This window comes from Leuciscus leuciscus (assembly GCF_965113295.1).
Source record: "Leuciscus leuciscus genome assembly, chromosome: 22".
Taxonomy (NCBI): domain Eukaryota; kingdom Metazoa; phylum Chordata; class Actinopteri; order Cypriniformes; family Leuciscidae; genus Leuciscus; species Leuciscus leuciscus.
The window spans coordinates 1,203,051-1,228,107 of record NC_138746.1 but is presented as its reverse complement, the minus strand read 5'-3'; the positions used below and the strand labels follow the sequence as shown (position 1 = coordinate 1,228,107).

General features: G+C 41.3%; 1 protein-coding gene across 1 annotated transcript in view; it reads left to right on the top strand.

The window, feature by feature from the left end:
- cfap46 (cilia and flagella associated protein 46) overlaps nucleotides 1-24,531 on the top strand; it is a 120,051-nt gene extending 95,520 nt beyond the window's left edge. The window contains exons 45-59 of the mRNA XM_082153249.1: nucleotides 136-233; nucleotides 594-664; nucleotides 2,656-2,762; nucleotides 2,856-2,959; nucleotides 3,149-3,231; nucleotides 4,407-4,559; nucleotides 16,641-16,726; nucleotides 17,270-17,330; nucleotides 17,658-17,711; nucleotides 19,154-19,253; nucleotides 19,328-19,440; nucleotides 21,220-21,277; nucleotides 22,884-23,011; nucleotides 23,816-23,917; nucleotides 24,170-24,531. Coding sequence (XP_082009375.1) covers nucleotides 136-233; nucleotides 594-664; nucleotides 2,656-2,762; nucleotides 2,856-2,959; nucleotides 3,149-3,231; nucleotides 4,407-4,559; nucleotides 16,641-16,726; nucleotides 17,270-17,330; nucleotides 17,658-17,711; nucleotides 19,154-19,253; nucleotides 19,328-19,440; nucleotides 21,220-21,277; nucleotides 22,884-23,011; nucleotides 23,816-23,917; nucleotides 24,170-24,288 — 1,437 coding nt within the window. The 3' untranslated portion in view covers nucleotides 24,289-24,531. The remainder of the gene's footprint in view (nucleotides 1-135; nucleotides 234-593; nucleotides 665-2,655; nucleotides 2,763-2,855; nucleotides 2,960-3,148; nucleotides 3,232-4,406; nucleotides 4,560-16,640; nucleotides 16,727-17,269; nucleotides 17,331-17,657; nucleotides 17,712-19,153; nucleotides 19,254-19,327; nucleotides 19,441-21,219; nucleotides 21,278-22,883; nucleotides 23,012-23,815; nucleotides 23,918-24,169) is intronic.
- Nucleotides 24,532-25,057: the final 526 nt, after the last annotated feature.

Below are 25,057 nucleotides of genomic sequence, written 5' to 3'. Positions count from 1 at the left end.
AAACTAATTCAATCAGAAGCGATTCATCCGGAGAAACCGGAGAAACACATACAGAGATGAATTGAGTAGAAGTGTTTGAGTTTAGACTGTGATCTGATCAGGATTCACGCTTCATGTGTCTCATCGCTCTTTCAGGCCTTCAGTCACCTGACCATCAACCCAAACCACCTGAGGATTCTGGGAGAAATGCCTCCTAACTTCCGGATCCTGCTGCTCCAGCACTCAGAGGACAGGTGGGAGGACACATTCTATTCTATTATGGAAATGTGCGTTTAGATCTATGCTTTACAAACTGTTTCAAAGCAGCTTCAACTAAATTGAATTTGAAACATATTTACCGGTAATTCCAGCTGTAAAGACTGTAGTCACATTACAAACCAAATCAAACACCATGCTCTACACTCTATTCTATTCTACTGTATTTTATTCTGTTCTGTTTTACTGTATTCTATTCTCTGTTCTACTCTGCTCTGTTGTATTTTACTCTTTTCTATTTTGTTTAGTTTAACTGCATTTTACACTGCTCTGTTCTTCATTTCTCTTTTCTATTCTGTTTAACTCTATGAACTGGTGTGTGTTGTGTGATGGTGTAGCTCTGTGCTGTACGGCGGGTTCTACGAGAGGGTTAAAGCCACTGAGACTCAGAAAGGAAAGAGTGTGACAGGTAACCGTCCAGCTCACTTTTACTTTGTTTTTTTACATTTTCCCTATTTTCATTGCAGACACAGGCTTAGTTATGAGTAATACATTTACAGTGTCCCTGTTGCGTATCTCACATGTATTTACTATAGTTATAAAAGTAAATGATGCACCGTAGCCTGATTATATAGAAAGTTCATGTTGTTTATTAATATTACTCGATACTTATTTACGTATATAATTACACTGTAACAAGAGCACCTTCAAATAAAGTGTAACCAATACTAATACTAATAATAATATTAAAGGTTAATAAATTCAATTTTGCATGAATAAAATGAGATCCTTCAGAAATCATTCTAATATGATGATTTGATGATCAAGAAACATTTATGATTATTATCAGTGTTGAAAACAGTTCAGATTTTTGTGGAAACTGTGATACATTTAATTTTTCATGATTATTTGATGAATAGAAAGTTGAAATGAACAGCATTTATTTGAAATAGAATCTTTTGTAACATTATAAATGACTTTACTGTCACTTTTGATCAATTTACTGCATCATTGATTAATTAAAGTATTAATATCTGTAAAAAAGTCTTCTGACCCCAAACTTTTGAGTGCTAGTATATATATATATATATATTAGAGGTGGGCATAGATTAATTTTTTTAATCTAGATTAATCTAGATTAATTTAGAAATTAATCTAGATTAATCTAGATTAAAATGGCTCATTTGAATTCTGCCGAAGGCATTCAGAATATGTGTGCTACCCAAATAATGACTATAAAAGTAAGTCTTTGAGAACGGGTTTCTCAAGCCAGGTGGCGCATTAGACCAGGGGCTCATCTCCTGTTTCCAAAATGCATCACAAACTGCTTGAGAAAGCTGTTCTACTCATAGACTGTAAAAGGTTACTACTGTACTGTTACCGTCCGTAGGCAACATTAGGTAGGCCTATGTTATTATCAACTACTATAGGCTATCAATTAGGGATGGGCGATATGGCCTAAAATCGATATTGTGATATACATTGCAGCCTCTTGCGATAACGATATACAGTATATTATAATAAAACCATTTCAGAACAGATTACACAGACCCATGCTAAACAACTGCTAAATGTATTTTTTTTTTAAAGGGTGTATGTAGTTTTGAGAACATATATTGTGCAAAACTGTAAGTATACAACATAATTTTGCAGATAAATAAAATTTAAGTACACTAGCTGCAGAGACTTAAGTAGGTCTAATGTTTATTATGGCTTGGAGCTTATGAAACCCCAAATTTAAAATTAGAATATTGTCTAACTGATGTCTTTTCAGTTAAAAAGAAACACAACAACGATTCTTAAAATCGAGATTATGTGCTACACCACTAAGATATATTGGAATGGGAATAATACGCGCGCGCTGGTATTCAGTGATATCATGTTTCGTTTTGAATTTGAGGTAGTCGAACGGATTAGTCGTGTGTTAACTTACCGAACTGTTACCCCACACACTCTGTATTTAGTTTGCTGCTGCTCGTCTGACGGCTTAAACCCGAACCAAGTCCAAATAATGGATGTTGCACCGATCTTTCTCACCAGCTTTCACTTTCAGCCGTGTTTACTTAAGATGACGACGAATATGCGTTGCAGCCGGGTTTACCTCGCGGCCGCGGGTAGATTGCGTCATCATAGCTTGTGTAGTATAGAGCCATCTCCCAACCCAACTTGGAGAATAGATTAACGGCGATATTTTTTTTATCGCGCGATAAGAGTCTCGCGTTAACGCAGCACGTTAACGCCGATAACGGCCCACCACTAATATATATATATAATTTGGTTGTGAGTTTAATTAGTGTTTTTTATGTGCATGCTTTCTACAGTTGTTTGCATTATCAGGCAGTGTGTTTTGCCCAGGTTTGGTGAGGTGGAGATGCTAGAGAGCGCTGACGTACGTGTGTGTGTGTGTGTGTGTGTGTGTGTGTGTGTGTGTGTGTGTGTGTGTGTGTGTGTGTTCTATAGGTGGTCTGATCTGCTCTAGATTGGTCAAGGCCTGTGTTCAGAGATCATCTCTACTGAAGCTCCACACACACCTGGAAGAGTTCAAACATCTGAGAGCACAGACACACGTGAGACTCCGTTCACGAGCTTTAATGAGGAAACAAAACATGAAAAGCATCTTTCAATATGGAAAAATGTATTCTTTCGCTCTGTTTATACAGGAAGGGAAAGCTGGAGAGCTGGACGAGTGTTTTAAAGCACTGCTCGAGGAAATGGAGAAATACCTGCACCCTGTTCTCTCACAGTTTGACTTTTCATGCTTTAGGTACTAAAACACACTCACATTCATAATCTCATGAATCTGGGGGCGGGAAAATCATATTTGACTTTGGTAACGAGTTATTGCACGTATAAATGTGCCTTCTGTTCATTTCTGTTCCATTTGAAGCGTCCTGTGTGAACTATATGATGATCTGCCCTCATCTTTCTCTAATTTCCTCTTCTGTCTTATCAGTGTTCGTTCCCCGTCCGTCTCCATCTCCACATCGGCCCGAGCCAAAGACAAGGAGGAGAAAACCACTGAGAAACCTCTGCCGGGTACGACACCCTGGACAGACAGAACACGTCTAGAATGGAGATTAGCATTAGCATTAACTGCCTTCAACATTGATAATAATCATAAATGTTTCTTGAGCATCAAATCATCATATTAGAGTGATTTGTGAAGGATCATGTGACACTGAAGACTGGAGTAATGATGCTGAACATTCAGCTTTGATCACAGGAATAAATTACACTTTACTATATATTCACATAGAAAACAGATGATTTACATTACAATAATATTTCACTATTTTACTGTATTTTTGATCAGATAAATGCTAGACTAGCTTAAAACTAGATAAATGTCTCTACTAGCTTTCTCCATGTGTTCAGCGGCTGTTACTAACACTGTCGGAAAATGTTTCTCAGGAGAGCGTATCGGCACGAGTTTGTATTGATATGTGCACATCAGAAGATGTTTGATATGGAGATTGAATATGACATCTGAGGAGCTTTTAAGGGCTGAAATATTGATCAGTCTGAGATCAAGTCCATCTTTAGCTGTAAAATAAGCACCAATAAAAAATCCCCACATGCAATGTAAAGCTCACAATAAATAAAGTAAATATAAAGCTCACTGAAGCTAACTGAACCATCTTATGCATAATTCATGGAACTTCAGAAGACCTATAATTCGATTTTACATGTTCATCTTCCTCCAGTGTGTAATGTTGCTGTGTGATCATGAAGAAGCTCCAGCTCTTCTCTATATCAGTGTCAGTGTTCCTGAACTCCTGAAACGCCTCCATTGTAGTCTTGAGTTTCTTCTGGGAACGAACACGTCACAATATTCCTCATTATAATAATTCATACGCAGAATAAAGGGGCGGGGCCTGGTTGAGTTAGTTAGTAGTGTGTTAAACTGGCGGTTATGGTAAGGAGCAGGGCATTTCCCAAACACACTCGAAGCGCTCAACCAATCACAACACACTGCTCCAGCCGACCAATCAGAGCACAGTGTGCTTTTCAGAAGGAGGGGCTTCATAGAGTCAGGAAGTAAACAGAGCGTTACTGACAGACTGGGAAGAGAGGAGCCGCAACAATGGAGAATATGAGGAGAATAATCAACATTCCAGCAGGAAAACCTGTTGATTTGGCATAATAGGTCATCTCTAAAATAAAAGTGCTGAATGTCTGTGTGTGTGTGTGTGTGTGTGTGTGTTCTCCAGACCCTGGTGAGTGTGTGGTGATTCTCGCTGACCGGATGTTGTTGGAGTTTCCACTAGAAGCGTTGAGTGTCCTGCAGGCGAACGGCATCGGCTCTGTGTCTCGAGACTTCTCACTTCAGGTTCTTCATGCACGTCTACAGACGGATGGTACAGGTGAGCTTATACTCACAACTCCATTATACCAGTTATATAGTTTATACTGAACACCATCATCTCCTCTGATGTTTCCACAAAAATATGAAGCAGCACAACTGTTTTCAACATTGATAATAATAATAATAAACGTCTCGCACTAACACATCTTTCCCTCGCTGGTCAAAATGACCTGAAGCCATAAAATGATACTTCTTTTTTTTTGCCAGAATGCTTATTTTATTTCCTTTTGATATTTTCTTTTTCTTTTTTTAAAGTAATTTTTTGGGAGATTTTTTATGTTTTATTTGATTTACCTTTAAATTACTAGATTTGATCACTAAATAATAAATAAATAGTAATTTAAGCACATTCCTTACATTCTTTCAACTTAAATTCAAAATAAATCACAATTTCATGCATAACACTTTTAATTCAGCTCAAAATATCTTACATTGTTGTCTTTGCTGACCTCTTGTGAAAACAACTAATATAACATGATATTTCATGAGTCTATATGGCCTTATATCTCTATATGGAGTAAATGAGCTGTTCCTCTGGGTCCTAAAGTCATTTCTCTTCAATATGCATCAGATACACATTTTTTTGGTAAAGTTTTAGCATTTTTAGTTAGAATTTTGAGCATTTTTAAGTTTTGTTTTTTTTTGTACTGAAGTATTCCTCACATTCCATTCATTCCTAAGGGGGTCAAAAAAAAGGATTTGTTACCTTTTGAAATTTCAACCACAAAACGTGGTGTATTCGTGGTTCAAGTGCGACAAAAGTCCTGGGGTCTTGGACCCCTCTGATTAACACTACATTCTTTTAATAAAAAATAAAAAAAAGAGTTTTGCGTCAAAATGACCCGAGATTAGGATGAGGGTTAAGCATTAATCATCATATTAGAATGATTTCTGAAGGATCATGTGACACTGAAGACTGGAGTAATGATGCTGAACATTCAGCTTTGATCACAGGAATACATTACAGTATATAATATATTCCCATAGATATAGAATGTCACCTCTAATGCAGATTTAGGATGTTCAATCAGCGAAAACAAGCTCTGAAACACATCCGACAAAACCAAACAAAGTGTCTGTCGCCGTCTGTCATCATTCATCAACGTCTACACATCATCCACCTTTTGTGTTTGATGATGAAATATGATGATGCTCTCCGCTGCCAATAACAGTGCAGTACTCTAATCTTCATTTAAATACATTTTGCGGATTTTACCTCAAAGTCCACAGTTTCCATCCAGGCCTGGAAATGCCAAATCATCCAGAGAAACATCAGCCAAACGTTCCTCTATAAAACTATATTCATGTCAGTTAATCAGAATATATTTGAATATATTTCATCTGATTAAATCTCACTCGCTCTAATTAGTAAATGCATGAAAGCGTGTAGTGATGAAGCAGAGGAAACACACGTGTACTTTAGCACATTCACAAACACAAAGTGACACTTTTTTCAATTAAGTTTTAGCGTTTCAAACCTCACAAGTTTCTTTTCGTCAGATATTCTGCTAGAAAAGTGTGTTTGTGTTGCTGTGATATTTTATGAAATACAAACATCCGGATACAATAGTGTACAACTACAGTTCAATGACGAGTAAACATCCTGAACTGACCTTCAGATGTTCCAGGGAATCGAGTGAATAAGTGTTTTGTTCGCTCTGCTTTTTCCTACTATCACCTGAGAGACTTCAGCTGAGTCTCCATCGGGGTTTATAGACGTGTGTACTGTACGTCCCTGAACGAGAGTAAAGATGACGAGAGCCAGAGGAAATGGAAATACACATCCTGAGGTTTTTCTGTCGGAGCTTTAATCACCTCATTCACAAATCCACACGCTAATAGGAAACGTGCTCTCTGTCAGGATGTTCCACCTCGTAATCTCTTTAACATTCAAATGTGCCGTTGGATTTGGGACGTTTTACATTTTTATTTGCGTAATTAATTAATTCATTTTCAGCTCGTGCTTGGCTTCTGCATGTACATGGACAAATTAAAAAGCCCCTACACTTGAAGGCTTTCCTGAGCGCTCTTCGTGTCGAGTGTTGATATTTCCATACGGATTAAGGGAAAAGGGAAGGTTTAGGGGTGTGAGATGTAATGGGAAAACTGTCTGTTTTTCTCTCTAACTGGCAAGGCGAAGTACACTTCAGACACACTTACTGTCAAAACCTCTGAACATCACTGCGTCAGCACCTCAAACACACTTTACTAACTAAACATTTGACAAAGCTGTGTTTGTTTGCAATGCTAAAATCAATAAATGTAGAGAATGCACGATATATCAGCCACCATATCAGCATCAGCCGATTTATGTTCATTTGATGTTATCATTATCGGCTTGATAAGAAGGTTTGGCTGATATATTAAAGCTGATTGATAGTGTATTATTTCCTTCAGCTGAGACGCTTCAGATGCCACTGTTCAACATGATGATTATGAATTGCTTGAAATATGATTGGAATCACTTTAAAAAATGAAAATACAGTGCAAACGCTGTCATATCGGCTACATAAGATTATCATGAGAACATTATAAATGTGTGTTTGGGTCGTGGCTTTAAATGGTGAGACTTGTGTTTTTGTAATCAGGCTCTCAAATATTACATAAAAATTTGGATTTGGATTTATCGACCAATAATGTCGGTTATCGGCTTTCAAATATAAAGAATTATCGGTTATCGGTATCGGCGGAAATTGTAATATCGGTGCATCCCTAAATAAGTCAATAGCTGTAGTGTTGAGCTTGATGCCGCACAACTGTGAGATGGATTACATGATCCTGGATAGCAAAATATGGATTTATATTTCTGATCCAGATGAAACTTTATGACCTGGCTGATTGAAACACACTGAGACTTCAAACATGGAAGAACTACATCGAGAACATTCAGGGCAGAGATTAGACTTTAGATGTGTGTCTTCGGCTCGACGTGACCGATGGGCCTCATGCGAGACATTCATCGTTTGCTTTACTGTCTGACAGATGAACAACACACATCACTGACCCTTCCAGAACTTCTCGTCTGACATCATCTCTCATGTTTACAGTGTCCAAACTGGACGTCAGGCTGAAAATAACCACACAAACGTAATAATCAGGCCGTGGTCTACAAGCAGGTCCTCATATATGGGGCAGCGAGAGCCTCGTGGGCTGAGAAATGGGTCGAGACACACACAGGGTCACACAGACACACACAGGGTCACACAGACACACACAGGGTCACACAGACACACACAGGGTCACACAGACACACACTGACACACACAGGGTCACACAGACACACACTGACACACACAGACACACACTGACACACACAGACACACACAGGGTCACACAGACACACACAGGGTCACACAGACACACACTGACACACACAGGGTCACACAGACACACACTGACACACACAGACACACACTGACACACACAGACACACACAGGGTCACACAGACACACACAGGGTCACACAGACACACACTGACACACACAGGGTCACACAGACACACACAGGGTCACACAGACACACACTGACACACACAGGGTCACACAGACACACACTGACACACACAGACACACACAGGGTCACACAGACACACACAGGGTCACACAGACACACACTGACACACACTGACACACACAGGGTCACACAGACACACACAGGGTCACACAGACACACACTGACACACACAGACACACACAGGGTCACACTGACACACACAGACACACACAGGGTCACACAGACACACACTGACACACAAAGGGTCACACAGACACACACAGGGTCACACAGACACACACAGGGTCACACAGACACACACAGGGTCACACAGACACACACTGACACACACAAGCTCGTGGACTGGTTCCCGAGTGACGACTGGTTCGGATCGGGGAAGGTGACTCTACACCAGGTCATTGTCTGGGTCTGAAATTGCACTTCATCGTTTGTGTTTATATATTTTTTAACCTTTATTTAACCAGGTGAGCACATTGAGAACACTTTCTCATTTACAATGGCGACCTAGCCAAGATAGAAGCGTCGAGGTACAAAAGAACATAAAGTTACACATATAATTACAAGACAAAGAAGTACACAATAAGCGTAGGAATGCAGTATGCAGGTCAGCAGATCGAACATTTACAAATTTATACAAATAGTGCAAAAAGTGTCAATATATGGAGGTAAATGATTGATAGATAAAGTGGCGTTGCTCTGTCCCATACAATCAATGGAGGGAATAGATGTAAAGGTCTAATAAGGATGTACTGTTGTCAGGTACAAAGTGCTATGCTTAGAACAATATGAAAGGTGGCAAAATTGCAAAATAGCAAGTGACCATTGCTGGATGGGGAATATGCAAAAACATCGAAACAAAACAAAAACAGAGACAGCCATGATAGATTAGAATGTACAAATAAATGTATTAATGGCCAAAGTGTGAATCGGGTTAGCTTGTGCAATGGTCAGTTAATAGATTCGCTAATAGTAATTTGAAGGTGGATAACGGGACAATGGATTCAAGCTTCAGAGATTTTTGAAGTGTATTCCAATCATTAGTTTGAATTGTTCTAGATATTTTTTGCCTCTAACCTCAAAAGACTGTCATTATTTCACCCGCTTCACACTCTGGAACATGTTATACTCTACGTATAGTTTGAATAGATAATCGACTGATGTTCTGTTCATTATTCCCATACAGAGAAATATTTAGTCTGAAAATAAGTCATAAGTGTTTTGGGTTACACTTTATCTGGTAACACTTTATTTTAAGCTGTCAGTGTTACAGTGTAATTATGAATTTAAGTATTGTGTAATAATAATTAACTACATATACTTCTATCGGATTAGGATTAGGGTTTGGTTTCGGGTTAGTTGCATGTTATTATGCATAATTTATAGTTATTACAACAGTAACTACATGTAACAAGGACACTGTAAAATATAAAAGTTAATACTTGTTCAAAACAATCACTTTTTGATGTATATAAAATATTATTTTGTACAGCTGTACATTGCAGGTGGAGAACGTCTGAAGGGGGATTTTAATATTTCATAGGGATTTTAACTTCAACCTTTAGCATTTATCTTTTTCTTTGAATAATTGTTTCACACTTCTTCAGACTCAGCACTAAAATGCCATATGCAAATGATTGCAGTTGTATATTTCCAGCCTGTGCTGCTGTATAATAACTGTAAGTATAATATAATATTGGTCCACGTGCACTTTAGTGTGTTCATGCTCATAAGGAAATGATCAGACACATCATCATGTGGGACAGTCGTTAGCATTATTTGAATATTCCTATTTTAGCATTATGTCAAGAGGACGTAGAGCCAGGGTCTACCATATGGGCAATCTGGGCCCTTGCGCAGAGAGGGGCCCTCCGTGATCTGAGTTTTTTTTTTTTTTTTTTTTTTTTGCCACGTACGCTGCTACATAAAAATAATATACACAAGGCTTGGCCTCGATCTGGATAATTATCCAATCAGAATTTTTAAAAAGTGTATATTACATTATATGATCTCTTATTCATGCAAATGCTTTTAAACAATTCATGTGCGACAAGACAAAAGTGTGACTGTGACACACACACACACACACACACACACACACACAGACACAGACACACAGACACAGACACACACACACACACACACACACACACACACACACACAGACACACACACACACACACACACACACACACACACACACACACACACACACACACACACACAGACACACACACACACACACACACACACACACACACACACACACACACACACACACACACACACACACACACAGACACACACACACACACACACACACAGACACACACACACACAGACACACACACACACACACACACACACACACACACACACACACACAGACACACACACAGACACAGACACACACACACACACACACACACACACACACACACACACACAGACACACACACACACACACACACAGACACACACACACAGACACACACACACACACACACACACACACACACACACACACACACAGACACACACACACACACACACACACACACACACACACACACACACAGACACACACACACACACACACACACACAGACACACACACACACACACAGACACACACACACACACACACACACACACACACACACACACACACACACACACACACACACACACACACACACAGACACACACACACACACACACAGACACACACACACACACACACACACACACACACAGACACACACACACACACACACACACACACACACACACAGACACACACACACACACACAGAAACAGAAAGACGCGCGCGCGCCAGTATCGTGCACACAGACAACACGCCAGAATACAGTTATCTTTCGTGCTTGAATTTACAATAACACACACAATTATGCCAAAATGTCCGTTTTGTCGAGTATCTTCATAAAATAAGAGCTGTCTTATGATGAACGTGAAGAGAATGAGGTGCTTGTCTTAAAGAGACAGCAGCCAATAAAGCTTTCTGTCAGTAAAGTTAATCAAAGAACAAAAAGAAAAGAGAAAATGACTCACTGCTGTTGACTAAAGGTTTTTTTTGTTGTTGTTGCTATAATAAGGATTAGTCTATATTTAATTTATAATTTATGCAGTGCAGTTTGATAACTTTATTCAATTTCGGTAGGCCTATATGTCCAAGGTCTACCTGTTAGACAGGCACAGCTCAATATGACATTTATTTTTAACTCTTGTATTATTGAGACAAATAACAATTTTTTTATTTTTTATTTTTATTTGAAAACACAGTGCATTTAGTTGTTGTTTCTAGTTTGAGTTGAGAAATAGGCTACACATTTCAGCATTATCACTAATCTGTGTGTGCATTTTACTTGAGAAATAAGCAAGTTAACTCATGAAACCATTTGTTTACTATATCACAATCGCAATATTGACCTCAATAATCACAATATGACATTTTCCCCAAATCGTGCAGCCCTACTTTTCAGAAAAATTGATTTTGTATCATTGTCTTTTGAACTAGTCATTCAGCTTTTGACCAATAGTGATTGGCATGTTAAATCCCACACCTGGTGGGCCACCTGTGTGTGTGTTCCTTTGGAGGGTGTGGTTTTCAGGTAGGGGAGGGGGCCCATGATCATCAGTGCCCAGGGGCCCCTGGGGGTACTAATCCAGCCTTGCGTAGAGCCAAGCAGTGCTTTTGTTATTTTACACCATATTTTGCATAAAACACTGAATAAATTACAGCATGCATTGAGGAAAGTCAACATTATAGCAGAGAATGTCTAATAAGGGGAGAACTTCCACTCTCAGTAAACTTCCGGCTTCTGAACTGGTTGCAGTTCCACTCTGGCTCCATATGAGGGCGCTCACAGGACGAGTGCAGAATGAATGGAGGTCTATGGCGCTATACCCCTCAAAATCCACTTTTCTCAGGATATAATTTTTTGTCTAGTAATTTGAATGTTGTATTCGAAAGGAGATGCAAAGAAATTACACATTGCTGGGTGTTCGATTTTTTAGAGTCACTTCTTTGCTTTAAAAAGTCTTTTAAAATGTCCATTAGTCACTTTGGTGCTGTTACGATGAGGCAGGAATGAAGCAGAGAGAGAATCCATATGCAAGCATTACATTTAATAACACAAACAGGTAATCCAGGCAGACAACTGAACACAGAACTCAGGACATGAACAGGGAAACAGCTATAACGACCGACAAACAACAACTGTAGCACAGAGGTTTAAATACAAATGCAAACAAGCTAAACATAACAAGGGGGCGTGGTAAATGAGAAACACCTGGGGAGACTAATCAACATAACGAGGAACTGCTAAACATGGGACAAGACAGAGGAACACAGACATGAATCATTACATAACCCCCCCCCTTAAGAGTGGCTTCCAGACACTCCCCAGGAAACAATAGTTCAGGAGGGTGGTGGAGCGGAGGCGGACCCGGGGGCGGGATGGAGGGCCAGGCCCGTGGAGCGGAAGAGGACCTGGAGATTGCGGCAAGACGGGAGGCCAGGGTGGAGCAGGCATTGCAGGCGACCCGGGTGGATCAGGCTGTGCAGGCGACCAGGGCGGATCAGGCTGTGCAGGCGACCAGGGCGGATCAGGCTGTGCAGGCGACCAGGGCGGATCAGGCTGTGCAGGCGACCAGGGCGGAGCAGGCTGTGCAGGCGACCAGGGCGGAGCAGGCTGTGCAGGCGACCAGGGCGGAGCAGGCAGTGCAGGCGACCAGGGCGGAGCAGGCAGTGCAGGCGACCAGGGCGGAGCAGGCAGTGCAGGCGACCAGGGCGGAGCAGGCAGTGCAGGCGACCAGGGCGGAGCAGGCAGTGCAGGCGACCAGGGCGGAGCAGGCAGTGCAGGCGACCAGGGCAGAGCAGGCAGTGCAGGCGACCAGGACGGAGACGACCCTTCAGGCGGCCAGGGAGGAGACGACCCTTCAGGCGGCCAGGGTGGAGACGACCCTTCAGGCGGCCAGGGTGGAGACGACCCTTCAGGCGGCCAGGGCAGAGACCATGGCACAGGAACAGACATTGGTTCAGGAACAGGAACAGACACCGGCTCAGGGACAGACACCGGCTCAGCGGCGGCCATCTTGTCCGAAGACACTGGCTCGGCGGAGACCATCTTGTCCTGAGACACTGGCTCGGTGGTGGCCATCTTGTCCGAAGACACAGGCGTGGAAAGAGGAAGAGGAACAGATTCAGGCTCAGGCTCAGTATCAGGAACAGATTCAGTCTCGGCGGGACGAGACTCTGGACGGGCGGACGTGACGTGAAGCTCTAGCTCGGCAGGACTGACGTGAAGCTCTGGCTCTGGCTCGGCAAGACTGACGTGAAGCTCTGGCTCGGCAGGACTGACGTGAAGCTCTGGCTCGGCAGGACTGACGTGAAGCTCTGAGCTTGACGGGACTAGCGGCAGCGAGGTTTTTGAACTGGGTAGGACCAGCGGCGAAGAGGACTCTGAACTGGTTAGGACCAGCGATGAAGAGGGCTTTGAACTGGACAGGACAAGCGGCGAAGAGAGCTCTGAGCTGGGCAGGACCAGCGGCGAAGAGGGCTCTGAGCTGGGCAGGACCAGCGACAAAGAGGGCTCTGTGCTGGGCGTCAGGACCAGCGGTGAAGGCTTTGTGCTGGGCAGGACCAGCGGTGAAGGCTTTGTGCTGGGCAGGACCAGCGGTGAAGGCTTTGTGCTGGGCAGGACCAGCGGTGAAGGCTTTGTGCTGGGCAGGACCAGCGGTGAAGGCTTTGTGCTGGGCAGGACCAGCGGTGAAGGCTTTGTGCTGGGCAGGACCAGCGGTGAAGGCTTTGTGCTGGGCAGGACCAGCGGTGAAGGCTTTGTGCTGGGCAGGACCAGCGGTGAAAGCTTTGCAGGCATGACGAGCGGTGAAAGCTTTGCAGGCATGACGCGAAGAGACTCAGGCTTTGCAGGCATGACGCGAAGAGACTCAGGCTTTGCAGGCATGACGCGAAGAGACTCAGGCTTTGCAGGCATGACGCGAAGAGACTCAGGCTTTGCAGGCATGACGCGAAGAGACTCAGGCTTTGCAGGCATGACGCGAAGAGACTCAGGCTTTGCAGGCATGACGCGAAGAGACTCAGGCTTTGCAGGCATGACGCGAAGAGACTCAAGCTTTGCAGGCATGACGCGAAGAGACTCAGGCTTTGCAGGCATGACGCGAAGAGACTCAAGCTTTGCAGGCATGACGCGAAGAGACCCAAGCTTTGCAGGCATGACGCGAAGAGACTCAGGCTTTGCAGGCATGGCAGCAGCCATCCTGGGGATAAGAACCAGGCGTGGCCGCCTACTTGGCTGAAGATAACCCTTAAATGCTGCTGGATTCATCGTTTGGTCGGTCGTTCTGTTACGATGAGGCAGGAATGAAGCAGAGAGAGAATCCATATGCAAGCATTACATTTAATAACACAAACAGGTAATCCAGGCAGACATCTGAACACAGAACTCAGGACATGAACAGGGAAACAGCTATAACGACCAACAAACAACAACTGTAGCACAGAGGTTTAAATACAAATGCAAACAAGCTAAACATAACAAGGGGGCGTGGTAAATGAGAAACACCTGGGGAGACTAATCAACATAACGAGGAACTGCTAAACATGGGACAAGACAGAGGAACACAGACATGAATCATTACAGGTGCTTTCACGCTCTGCACTTTCTTTTCTCTCGAGGCATCAACAACACAGCTGAGCTGACACAGGTGAACACACGTGCTAGAAGAGATTTTGTTTTGTTGTTTATACACACACACACACACACATGGCTCTGATGCCATCAAGCGGTATCTCTGGTCGTAATCAGTCCTTCACTGACCAATCAGCGTTCATTAGCAGAATGCTAGCGTGTTATGGGCAACAACAACTCAACCTGTAAGAAATCAAAAGGACATAAGTACTCGTTCATTCAACTTTCGACCTATAACCCATGTTGAACTTGCAAAACCTACAATCAAATCTGAGATTTCTCAACGGCAATCGGGTGAAAGAGACAAATTTAGCTGTCTAGCTCCATAGACTCCCATTCATTCTGCACTCATGGGCGATCGCCCCCAGTGGAACTCTGGTGGAACTACAACCAAAATTCGGTACAATTGGACTTAAAGCTGCAGTCGGCAAGTCTGGCAGATTGGGTCGATTAGCCAAAATTTTGAATGTTTACAACTCTCATGCCCCTCCCCACTACCAGCGAGCACCCTCCCATCGAGGTCGTGCTCGTCAGTGCGTCACTGTGCGTGTGTGTACCTGATTTTCTGTGAACGCGTCCGTCTCTTCAGCATCTATCAACACCATGGACTCGGAGGTAGGCTGCCCTGGCTAATCTATCCATAGATAGCAATAACCGAGGAATTGGAAGCTTGTTAGTAGATTTTCTCTCCGCCATCACGCTTCATGCAATCTCCAGGCGAACTTCAGGCGTGGCGTGTGCATGTGATATTAACGTGCGCGAGTGAGGGGGGATCTGTGGCGTGTGCACGACCTGTGATTGACAGTCAGATCTCACACCCCCCTGCGCTGATTGGACCTGATGAAGCGGGAGCGCTGGATTTTTGCAAAACAAATAACACGCTCCAGGTGGAGTTAGAAGCTCGGGTTTTTTTCTAAAACCATCTTATTTATGTTGTTCTGTCGGATTATAGTGTCAATTTCACTGAATATGATCAAAAAAATTTTGCCGACGGCAGCTTTAATAGGGAGTGGCCAGGCTTTCCATAGACGGGCTCTGGTTATACTAAACTTATTCATGCGCTGACAGCAAAGTTTATTTTCCTCATAACTGGCACATGTGCAGTGTGTATTTAAAGCACTTCTTTTTACAGCAAGTTTTATCTGATATATATGCATTTTATTTTCCATCTTCACCAGGCCAGTTATTGTTTATGGTTTATGTATGTTTTCATTCATCATCTGTGATTGTAGTCTAAAGCAGTTTTGGTCTAGAAATCGTAATTTTTCCTTCAGATTTCTTGCCTTGTTTATTGATTAGAATATTCACGCACCATATTTTCCCCATTTGATAAAAAATTTTCAAATTATCACCGGCCTGATTAATGCACCCTCACAACAGCGCCACCTACTGGTCATAAACTTAAAAAACTGTTGTGCTGCTTCATAAAAAGTGACATATTCCAATATTAGAACTAGATTTGTTTTGTAACACTTTACAATAAGTTTGCATTTGTTGTCATTAGTCACTGCATTAGTTAACAACAGTTCTAGTAAAAAAGTTTTGAGTCAAACATTTCGAGTAAGCTGTTTCCCTGTAATGAGTTGCATCAAAGAAAGTCACATTTGAATGTGATCGTGCAAAACTGAAATTATTCGGCGTAATCTGTTTACGTGACTTTTACTCGAGGCAGAGGAGCGTCTCTGTTGCATTAAACTCTCAGTATTGCAGAACACAGTGGTTGATATTAAATGTCACTGGCCTTTGTGAGTGACTGTAGGAGCATTGCACCAGCTCTCCTCTCTGTAACCAGCCAGTCAGACGCTAATTTCCGGATTTAATAATCTTTCTCGTCAGTGACGGTTGAAAGTGACAATAAAAAGGAGGCCAAAGGTGTCCGAGGAGTCAAGGGAAGAGCCGATCAAAGCCGAGGAATCAAAGCGGTGAGTTTCCTAAATGAGTCTGGCGACCGCTGATAGAGACACACACGTTTACACACACTCTTTCTCCATCCTTCCCTTTTAACGCCTCGCACACACTGCAAATATGCTTTCTTACTCAGTATTTTTGTCTTGTTTCCAGTCCAAATATCAAAAAATTCTTACATTAAGATGCATTTACTGAAGTAGTAAAATGCCATAAGATATTATGTCTTGTTTTCTAAAAAAAAAAAGAAAGAAAAAAATTTGAGTGAGTTTTTGCTTAAAACAAGCAAAATTATCTGACAATGGGGTGAGAAAAATCATCCTGTTTCTGTTTGAATTAAGATTATTTTTCTGACCTCATTGGCTGATAATTTTGCTTGTTTTAAGCAAAAACTCACTTAATTTTGATTAATTCCCCAGAAAACAAGACATAATATCTTATGGCTTTTTACTCATCTAGTAAATGCATCTTGATTTAATGCATTAATGTTTGCAGTGTGTGAGGACTCTTTGCTCTTCCTCAGTTCACATAAAGTAAAGTGACCTTCTTCTCTTCCGCAGGTTCTGGTCAATCGTGTCCCGCCGCCACACACCATCCCAGTGGACACACACCGGTTCAGATGTATCCTTCACTTTAAAACACCTTCATTTTTCATCTCACAAGCACCTGTGGTGTGTGTGTGTGTGTGTGTGTGTGTGTGTGTGTGTGTGTGTGTGTGTGTGTGTGTGTGTGTGTGTGTGTGTGTGTGTGTGTGTGTGTGTGTGTGTGTGTGTGTGTGTGTGTGTGTGTGTGTGTGTGTGTGTGTGTGTCTGTGTGTGAGTGTGTGAGTGTGTGTGTCTGTGTGTGTGTGTGTGTTTGTGTGTGTGAAATGTCAGAGCGGTCTCTCTAGTTACTGCTTTTTTATTGTAAAATGGTTTGTAGAAATATATTCTTAACACAGGCTTGAAGATGTGGTTGATTCCCAGGAGGAGGAAGAGGAGGATGAGGAGGGAAGACAGGCCGGTGAGTGGAATTAGTTTCAGAAACATTTTACTTCTGTAATGTGACAAATTTTTTGAGTGAAAGCGGATGAAAGCATTTGGGATGAGGGTTTGTATTGGGATGAGCGGTTTGTATTGGGATGAGGTATTGGGATGAGGGTCTGTATTGGGATGAGGGTCTGTATTGGGATGAGCGGTTTGTATTGGGATGAGGGTCTGTATTGGGATGAGGGTCTGTATTGGGATGAGCGGTTTGTATTGGGATGAGGGTCTGTATTGGGATGAGGGTCTGTATTGGGATGAGGGTATTGGGATGAGGGTATTGGGATGAGGGTTTGTATTGGGATGAGGGTTTGTATTGGGATGAGGGTCTGTATTGGGATGAGGGGTATGTTTTGGGATGAGGGGTCTGTATTGGGATGAGGGGTCTGTATTGGGATGAGGGTCTGTATTGGGATGAGGGGTCTGTATTGGGATGAGGGGTCCTTATTGGGATGAGGGGTCTGTATAGGGATGAGGGGTCTGTATTGGGATGAGGGGTCTGTATTGGGATGAGGGGTCCTTATTGGGATGAGGGGTCTGTATAGGGATGAGGGGTCTGTATTGGGATGAGGGGTCTGTATTGGGATGAGGGGTTTGTATTGGTATGAGGGGTTTGTATTGGGATGAGGGGTTTGTATTGGGATGAGGGGTCTGTATTGGGATGAGGGGTCTGTATTAGGATGAGGGGTCTGTATTGGGATGAGGGGTCTGTATTGGGATGAGGGGTCTGTATTGGGATGAGGGGTCTGTATTGGGATGAGGGGTTTGTATTGGGATGAGGGGTTTGTATTGGGATGAGGGGTCTGTATTGGGATAAGGGTCTGTATTGGGATGAGGGTCTGTATTGGGATGAGGGGTTTGTATTGGGATGAGGGGTCTGTATTGGGATGAGGGGTCTGTAGTGGGATGAGGGGTCTGTATTGGGATGAGGGGTCTGTATTAGGATGAGGGGTCTGTATTGGGATGAGGGGTCTGTATTGGGATGAGGGGTCTGTATTGGGATGAGGGGTCTGTATTGGGATGAGGGGTTTGTATTGGGATGAGGGGTTTGTATTGGGATGAGGGGTCTGTATTGGGATAAGGGTCTGTATTGGGATGAGGGTCTGTATTGGGATGAGGGGTTTGTATTGGGATGAGGGGTCTGTATTGGGATGAGGGGTCTGTATTGGGATGAGGGGTTTGTATTGGGATGAGGGTCTGTATTGGGATGAGCGGTTTGTATTGGGATGAGGGTCTGTATTGGGATGAGGGTCTGTATTGGGATGAGGGGTTTGTATTGGGATGAGGGGTCTGTATTGGGATGAGGGGTCTGTAGTGGGATGAGGGGTCTGTATTGGAATGAGGGGTCTGTATTGGGATGAGGGGGAGTAACGGTTGACTGTGATGGTGAACTCACGCTTGAATCTGCTCTGGTTTGTTGAGATTGGAGAAGCCCAGCAGAAAGCATGAGAGAGAGTCTGGACACACACACTCAGTTCACGGCTCAGTGGGAAGGGCTGATCGACGTCGAGCGCCAGCGCAGGTCTGAAGCCTCAGTCACACACACGTTTCAGAAGCTTAGAATGAGTGTGTGTGAAGATGATGTTTGTTCCTCAGTCTTGCAGATGTGGAGCAGCTTCTGATGTCCTGTAGCGCGTTCATCTACTCATCCATCAAGAGCTTCTTCTCCTGCTTTCCTCCAGTCAAGATGGCCTCGCTCAACCTGTCCGGTAACACTCATACACTGTTACACTGTTTCAATCAAACTTTTTTTTTTTTTATCTTTAGTAATTTCATTTAAAAGATTTTTTAAGTAATTTTTTTGTGGAAAATTGTAAAAATACAGCAGCCGCACACTCAAACACTGTGCAAGATCAAATTATTTGCAAGCTTTCGGTCTTACGACCTTCTAAAATATTGTTATTTAGGTTTAATTCATTTTCAGTTTGTCAGTTTTAGTTGTTATTTATTTCCATTTAATAATCAGTGCTTTCATTGCTCAAACTTATTTCACTGTATTGCCAAGGCCACATTTCAAATTTTCACTTAAAGTTTTAAATTAACAGAAATGTTTTAATAGTTGTAGTTGTTTAGCTGTATAAATGTATCTTGATTTAAGAATGTTTAGATATGATTGTGCTGGAAAACGAGACAGAAACACTGAGGAAGAAGAAGATTTTTTACAGTGTATCTCTTTAGCATGAAGGTCTCAGCAGGGTCCAATATTATTTATGAACATGAATATGAATATGAAGTGAACACCTGCAGAATCACACGTAGATTTGTTACGGTTTGTTTGATCTCATTAGAACTGAATGTGACTTTATGAGGTCGTCAACAGACCCGATGATGATGTTTATGAATATTAATGGTGCAGTTCTTGAAAATAAGCTTGTTCTACATGCTCTAAATCCTCGTTCGGCACATTTATAAACTCTTCACCCTCCACATGGCTTCTGTAAATCTACAGTATGTTATATATATATATACACGCTCTTTAATTTTATAACATGTCTTCACCGAGTGATCTTAAGCATCCGAAGTGAAACTGATCCTAATAAGTGTCTGAATCTTAATCTCTGAATGTTGGATCACATTAATATTATCTGGTCTGTTCTAGTTACACTAATGTTTGTCTGTGCTTCATGTGATGTAAAACACTATAAAACACTATAAAATGTGCCTTTCAGATCCAGTCAGTCACTTATTAGGAAGTTTTCATCTGACACTATAGATCACCGGCTCTTAATATGAGTAAAAATGATATTAATTAGTCCAGAATTACAGTAGCATCAGAGATACACTACATCTGCAGTTCCTACATTCATAAATATCATACCTAATGTTTAAAAATACACCTAACCCTAACCCTAAATTTTACACTCATATGGCCACCTTTCCTTAACCCCCAAAAAAGTATTCTAATCATATTTCAAGCAATTCATAATGATCATGTTGAACATCTGCATCTGAAGGAAATAATACAGTATTTATCAGCTTTAATATATCGGCCAAATCTTCTTATCGGACCGATAACGATAACATTAAAAGTGATCACATGTTGGATATTGGAGTAAGAAAATATGTTTTATCCTTATTGCTTGTTCACACCAGTGACAATAACAGGCTTTTAATCCTGATCCTGTAAACCATAACGACTGGAACGGTTCACTGGTTATAAAGAACAGAAACCCTGAAGAACATTGAGCTCTGAACTCTTCTGGAATCCTGAAATGAATGTTGTGAGTTTCTACACATGATAAATCAACATCTGTAACTCTGTGAAAGTGTTTATACGAGCCGGACTCCGTAGAGAACTGGTTCTCCCGCAGGTTTAATCCTCTCGAGACACACAACACAGCTCAGTAATCCAGCGGCGCTCTTCATTCTTACACCAGTGAATGTTTCCAGCAGAAGCAGCTTTAACAAGAGAATACACACTTCTCTTACTCAGTGTTTGTGTCTTGTGTCCAGTCCACATATCTAAAGATTCTATATGTGTGTTTCAGGATGTCAGATGGTCTTTCTCTTGGACTGCGGTCAGAGCCGAGTCAGCGTCCAGAAGAGGTGAAACACACACACACACACACACACACACACTCAAGAGAAAACTGCTTTATTACAGATGAGCAAAACTGATTTTATCTTTAAAACAGGAAAGAGTTTATTGTGTTTGATTGACTTGTGCTGTATTGATCTCTCGAGGGTGATTACGAGCTTCTCTTTTACCGTTTCTGATGGAATTACACATGTGTGTCACTGCAAATATTATTATCAGTACAGATCATTGTTAGATCACTGAGACACTATTATAGTTTTATGGATGATTTTTATTTTTGTTTTCCATTTAAATGTTCATTTTAGTGAGAGTTTTAGGAAGTTTGTTTTAAATGTCTATATTGAACATATTTTGAAGATTTTAAGGAAGCTTTTATTTTTATATTTTCCTTTTTCATTAAAATTTTAAAGGTTTATATATTGTTTAGTTTTTTTTGTCATTTTATTATGATTTTTTTTCTGTTGTTTAAAATATATCCATAAAGTACTTATTTTGAACATTTTCAATTAATTTTTAATTTTTCTATTTTCGGCTTTAATTAAATTAAAATTTTGTGATATAAATTTTGTTCGTTTTTTGTCATTGTTATTATGATTATTATTTTTATTTTATTTTTAAATATGTCCATAAAGGATATACTGTATTTTTTATATTTAAATTCTTTTATTTTATTTTCTAGTTTTGGCTTTAATAAAAATTTCAGTGATAGAAGTTTTGTTTGTTTTTGTCATTTAAAAAATATTTATATATATTTGTTTAAGATGTCTATATAGAACATATTTTTCATATTTTTACGTTTTTATTTTTCATATTTTCATCTTAGAAAGGTTTAGTTTTAGAAATTTTGTGTGTATGTTATTTTTATTCTTTCTTTTTTTTGTCTATATACTTTTTATCCATTTTTATTTCAGTTTTAGTTTGCTATTTTGGTACATCAATTAAACTAAATGAGAATGTTGAAGTAACAGGAATGTATTTATGTATTGTAGTTTTAGTATGATGTCAGTAAACTGATTCAGCGCTCTCTCCTCGACCGGATGATCCGTCATTCAGGGACAGATGTTTTCATATAGCAAGAGCTGTGACGAACACATATAGGGTTTCCTTATATTAGCTGATATTATCACATTAGCATATAGATGAGCTCCGAGATAATAGACATGAAAAACACAAAACACCAATTCTGCGTTGATTTACTTCATTGGCGTCAAAGAAAGGATGATGTCATTCAGTCTAACGATATCCTGTGACCATATCAGTTCAATTAAGTGGAGAAATAGAGCAGAATCTGACTTTTCTTAGGTTTTTTTTTGTCTTTTCTTAATCCAAATTTGCAGGTTTAAATGAAAAAATCCCATATTTTAAATGTGTTTCAAACTTTTGCGCTGAAAATATTGAAAGAGTGTTTTAGCAAAACTGATGTAAGTTAGGATGATAAAACACTTGATCCAGGTTTATCTCCATCTCCTGAATCTCTCTCTTTCTCACTCACTCACTCTCTCTCTCTCTCTCTCTCTCTCTCTCTCTCTCTCTCTCTCTCTCTCTCTCTCTCTCTCTCTCTCTCTCTCTCTCTCTCTCTCTCTCTCTCTCTCTCTCTCTCTCTCTCTCTCTCAGATGGGCTTTGGCCGGTCCTGTCGGGTCGGTGTATCTGATGACTCTCGGGGGGGTTCGTTCTGTCCTGCTCAACCAATGGCAGTGCAGCGCCTCAGCCAACGCTGGAATCCTGCGCTCGCTCATGGACGGTGAGTCAAACACACGTTTACACTCATGCGTTCGGCTGACGCTCTTACCCAGAGAAACCTGTGGCTCATGCTGCTCTTGAGCACTTCTTGACGACTCGCTGCTGTGCTCCTCACGTGTAAGTCTCTGTGGATATAGGCGTCTGCTAAATGACTGGATGTAAATGCATTAAAGGACAACATTAGATCAGTTCAAGCATTCCCTGGGAATGGAACACACAAGCTTCAGGAACGTCCTTCACTGATACTGGAAAATAATCTAGTGTAGGATTTACTATCAAACAGTTTCCACTCAGAAATTGCTAGTAAGTTTCAAAAACAACTGCAAAGAAAATGGCAAGTAACACATTGAATGTGAAATGTTTGAAGTAGAAAAACATATTTAAAGCCTTTATATATAATGCGTTGTAAAATATGTTTAAATACCTTCTTATAATACATTGTGTGATCTCATGAAAAATTTTAAACACAGTTATAATACTTTATCCATTGAACACACCTTTAGAAAGTATAATGCATTAAAACACATGAAATTTGGATATTTATGAAAAGATATAATGCATACTATTATAGCGTACATTATGAATACCTTTATAATGCATCAAACATAAATGCTTTAAATAAAGTGTTTCCATATTCAGACTCCAATCATCTCTTATTCACAGCTTTACATTTTACACACATGTGATGCTTGTTCAAAAGCACTTTTGAAATCAACTTCGTGTGTGTGTGTGTGTGTGTGTGTGTGTGTGTGTGTGTGTGTGTGTGTGTGTGTGTGTGTGTGTGTGTGTGTGTGTGTGTGTGTAGATCTTCTGAACACAGGACTGACCTCAGGACGGGCTGCTCATGTTTTACGAACACACAAGTCAGAAAGAGCAGAAGTCAGCGGAAAATCATCCAGCCTGACAGGTGTGTGTGTGTGTGTGTGTGTGTGTGTGTGTGTGTGTGTGTGTGTGTGTGTGTGTGTGTGTGTGTGTGTGTGTGTGTGTGTGTGTGTGTGTGTGTGTGTGTGTGTGTGTGTGTGTGTGTGTGTGTGTGTGTGTGTCTGCTGCATGTGCACATTTAAGTGTTTGTTTCTGCAACTGAACAGCCGAACTGATGAAGGCTTGTGGTGTGTGTTTCTCTTGTCTCGTGGTGTGTGTTTCTCTCGCCGCTCTTCAGACGAGGCTTCGGGTGTAAATGTGGATTCTTCTTCTGATGACGTCCTGAGGAAAACACCTCTGAGCTCCAGTGCTTTCAACTTTGTCATCTACGGACTTCCTAATTTAGTGGTTATATGAACAACTGGAGATGTTTGTGATGTAACCTCCGCAAAACACTCTGAAATAACAATCAGTTACTAATGATTTCCTTCTGATTGTCTGTTTCTTCCACTTCTCTTTTGTTGTTTAAAGGTAAAAGTTTAAAGCCAGTTAGCATGTAAATGTTACGATCAGACATGTTCCTCTTTTGTTGTTCTTGCTGTCAAACAAATATTGATAATCCCAAACTCTTCAGTAATAAATGATGAAATTCAAGTGCAATCATGAGCGTCATGTGACTTTTTCCACTATAAACAGGGTTCGTACGAGTGCTTAAAGTGCTTGAACTTCATGAATTTGATCAATAAAGTAATATTTTTCGTCTGATATAGATACTGCCCTATTTTAACGATCTGAAACGCAAGTATCAAACGCGAAACGCAAGTAACTTTGTGGGCGGGTCTCGGGCGCTGTTGCTATTATACCGGCGGGATAAATGACTCTCCGACGCAAATCTAAAATGTGTTGGTCTGAAGTAGCTTCATTACTCATAGGTGTGGTTTGGGCGTAACGTGAAATAAACCAATCAGAGCGTCATCTCACATTCCCTTTAAGAGCAGGCACGCTTGTTCCATGGCGGATTGCTATTATAACGGCGGATTTGCCAGACGCACGCCAGGAGCGGTTCACAGCCGAGGAGACCGACGTTCTCGTCAGGGCCGTAAAACACAGAGAAGTGACATTGGGGATGGAGAAACACACCCAGTTTAGCTTCGGTTAAACAGGCGTATCATAATTTGGGTAAATG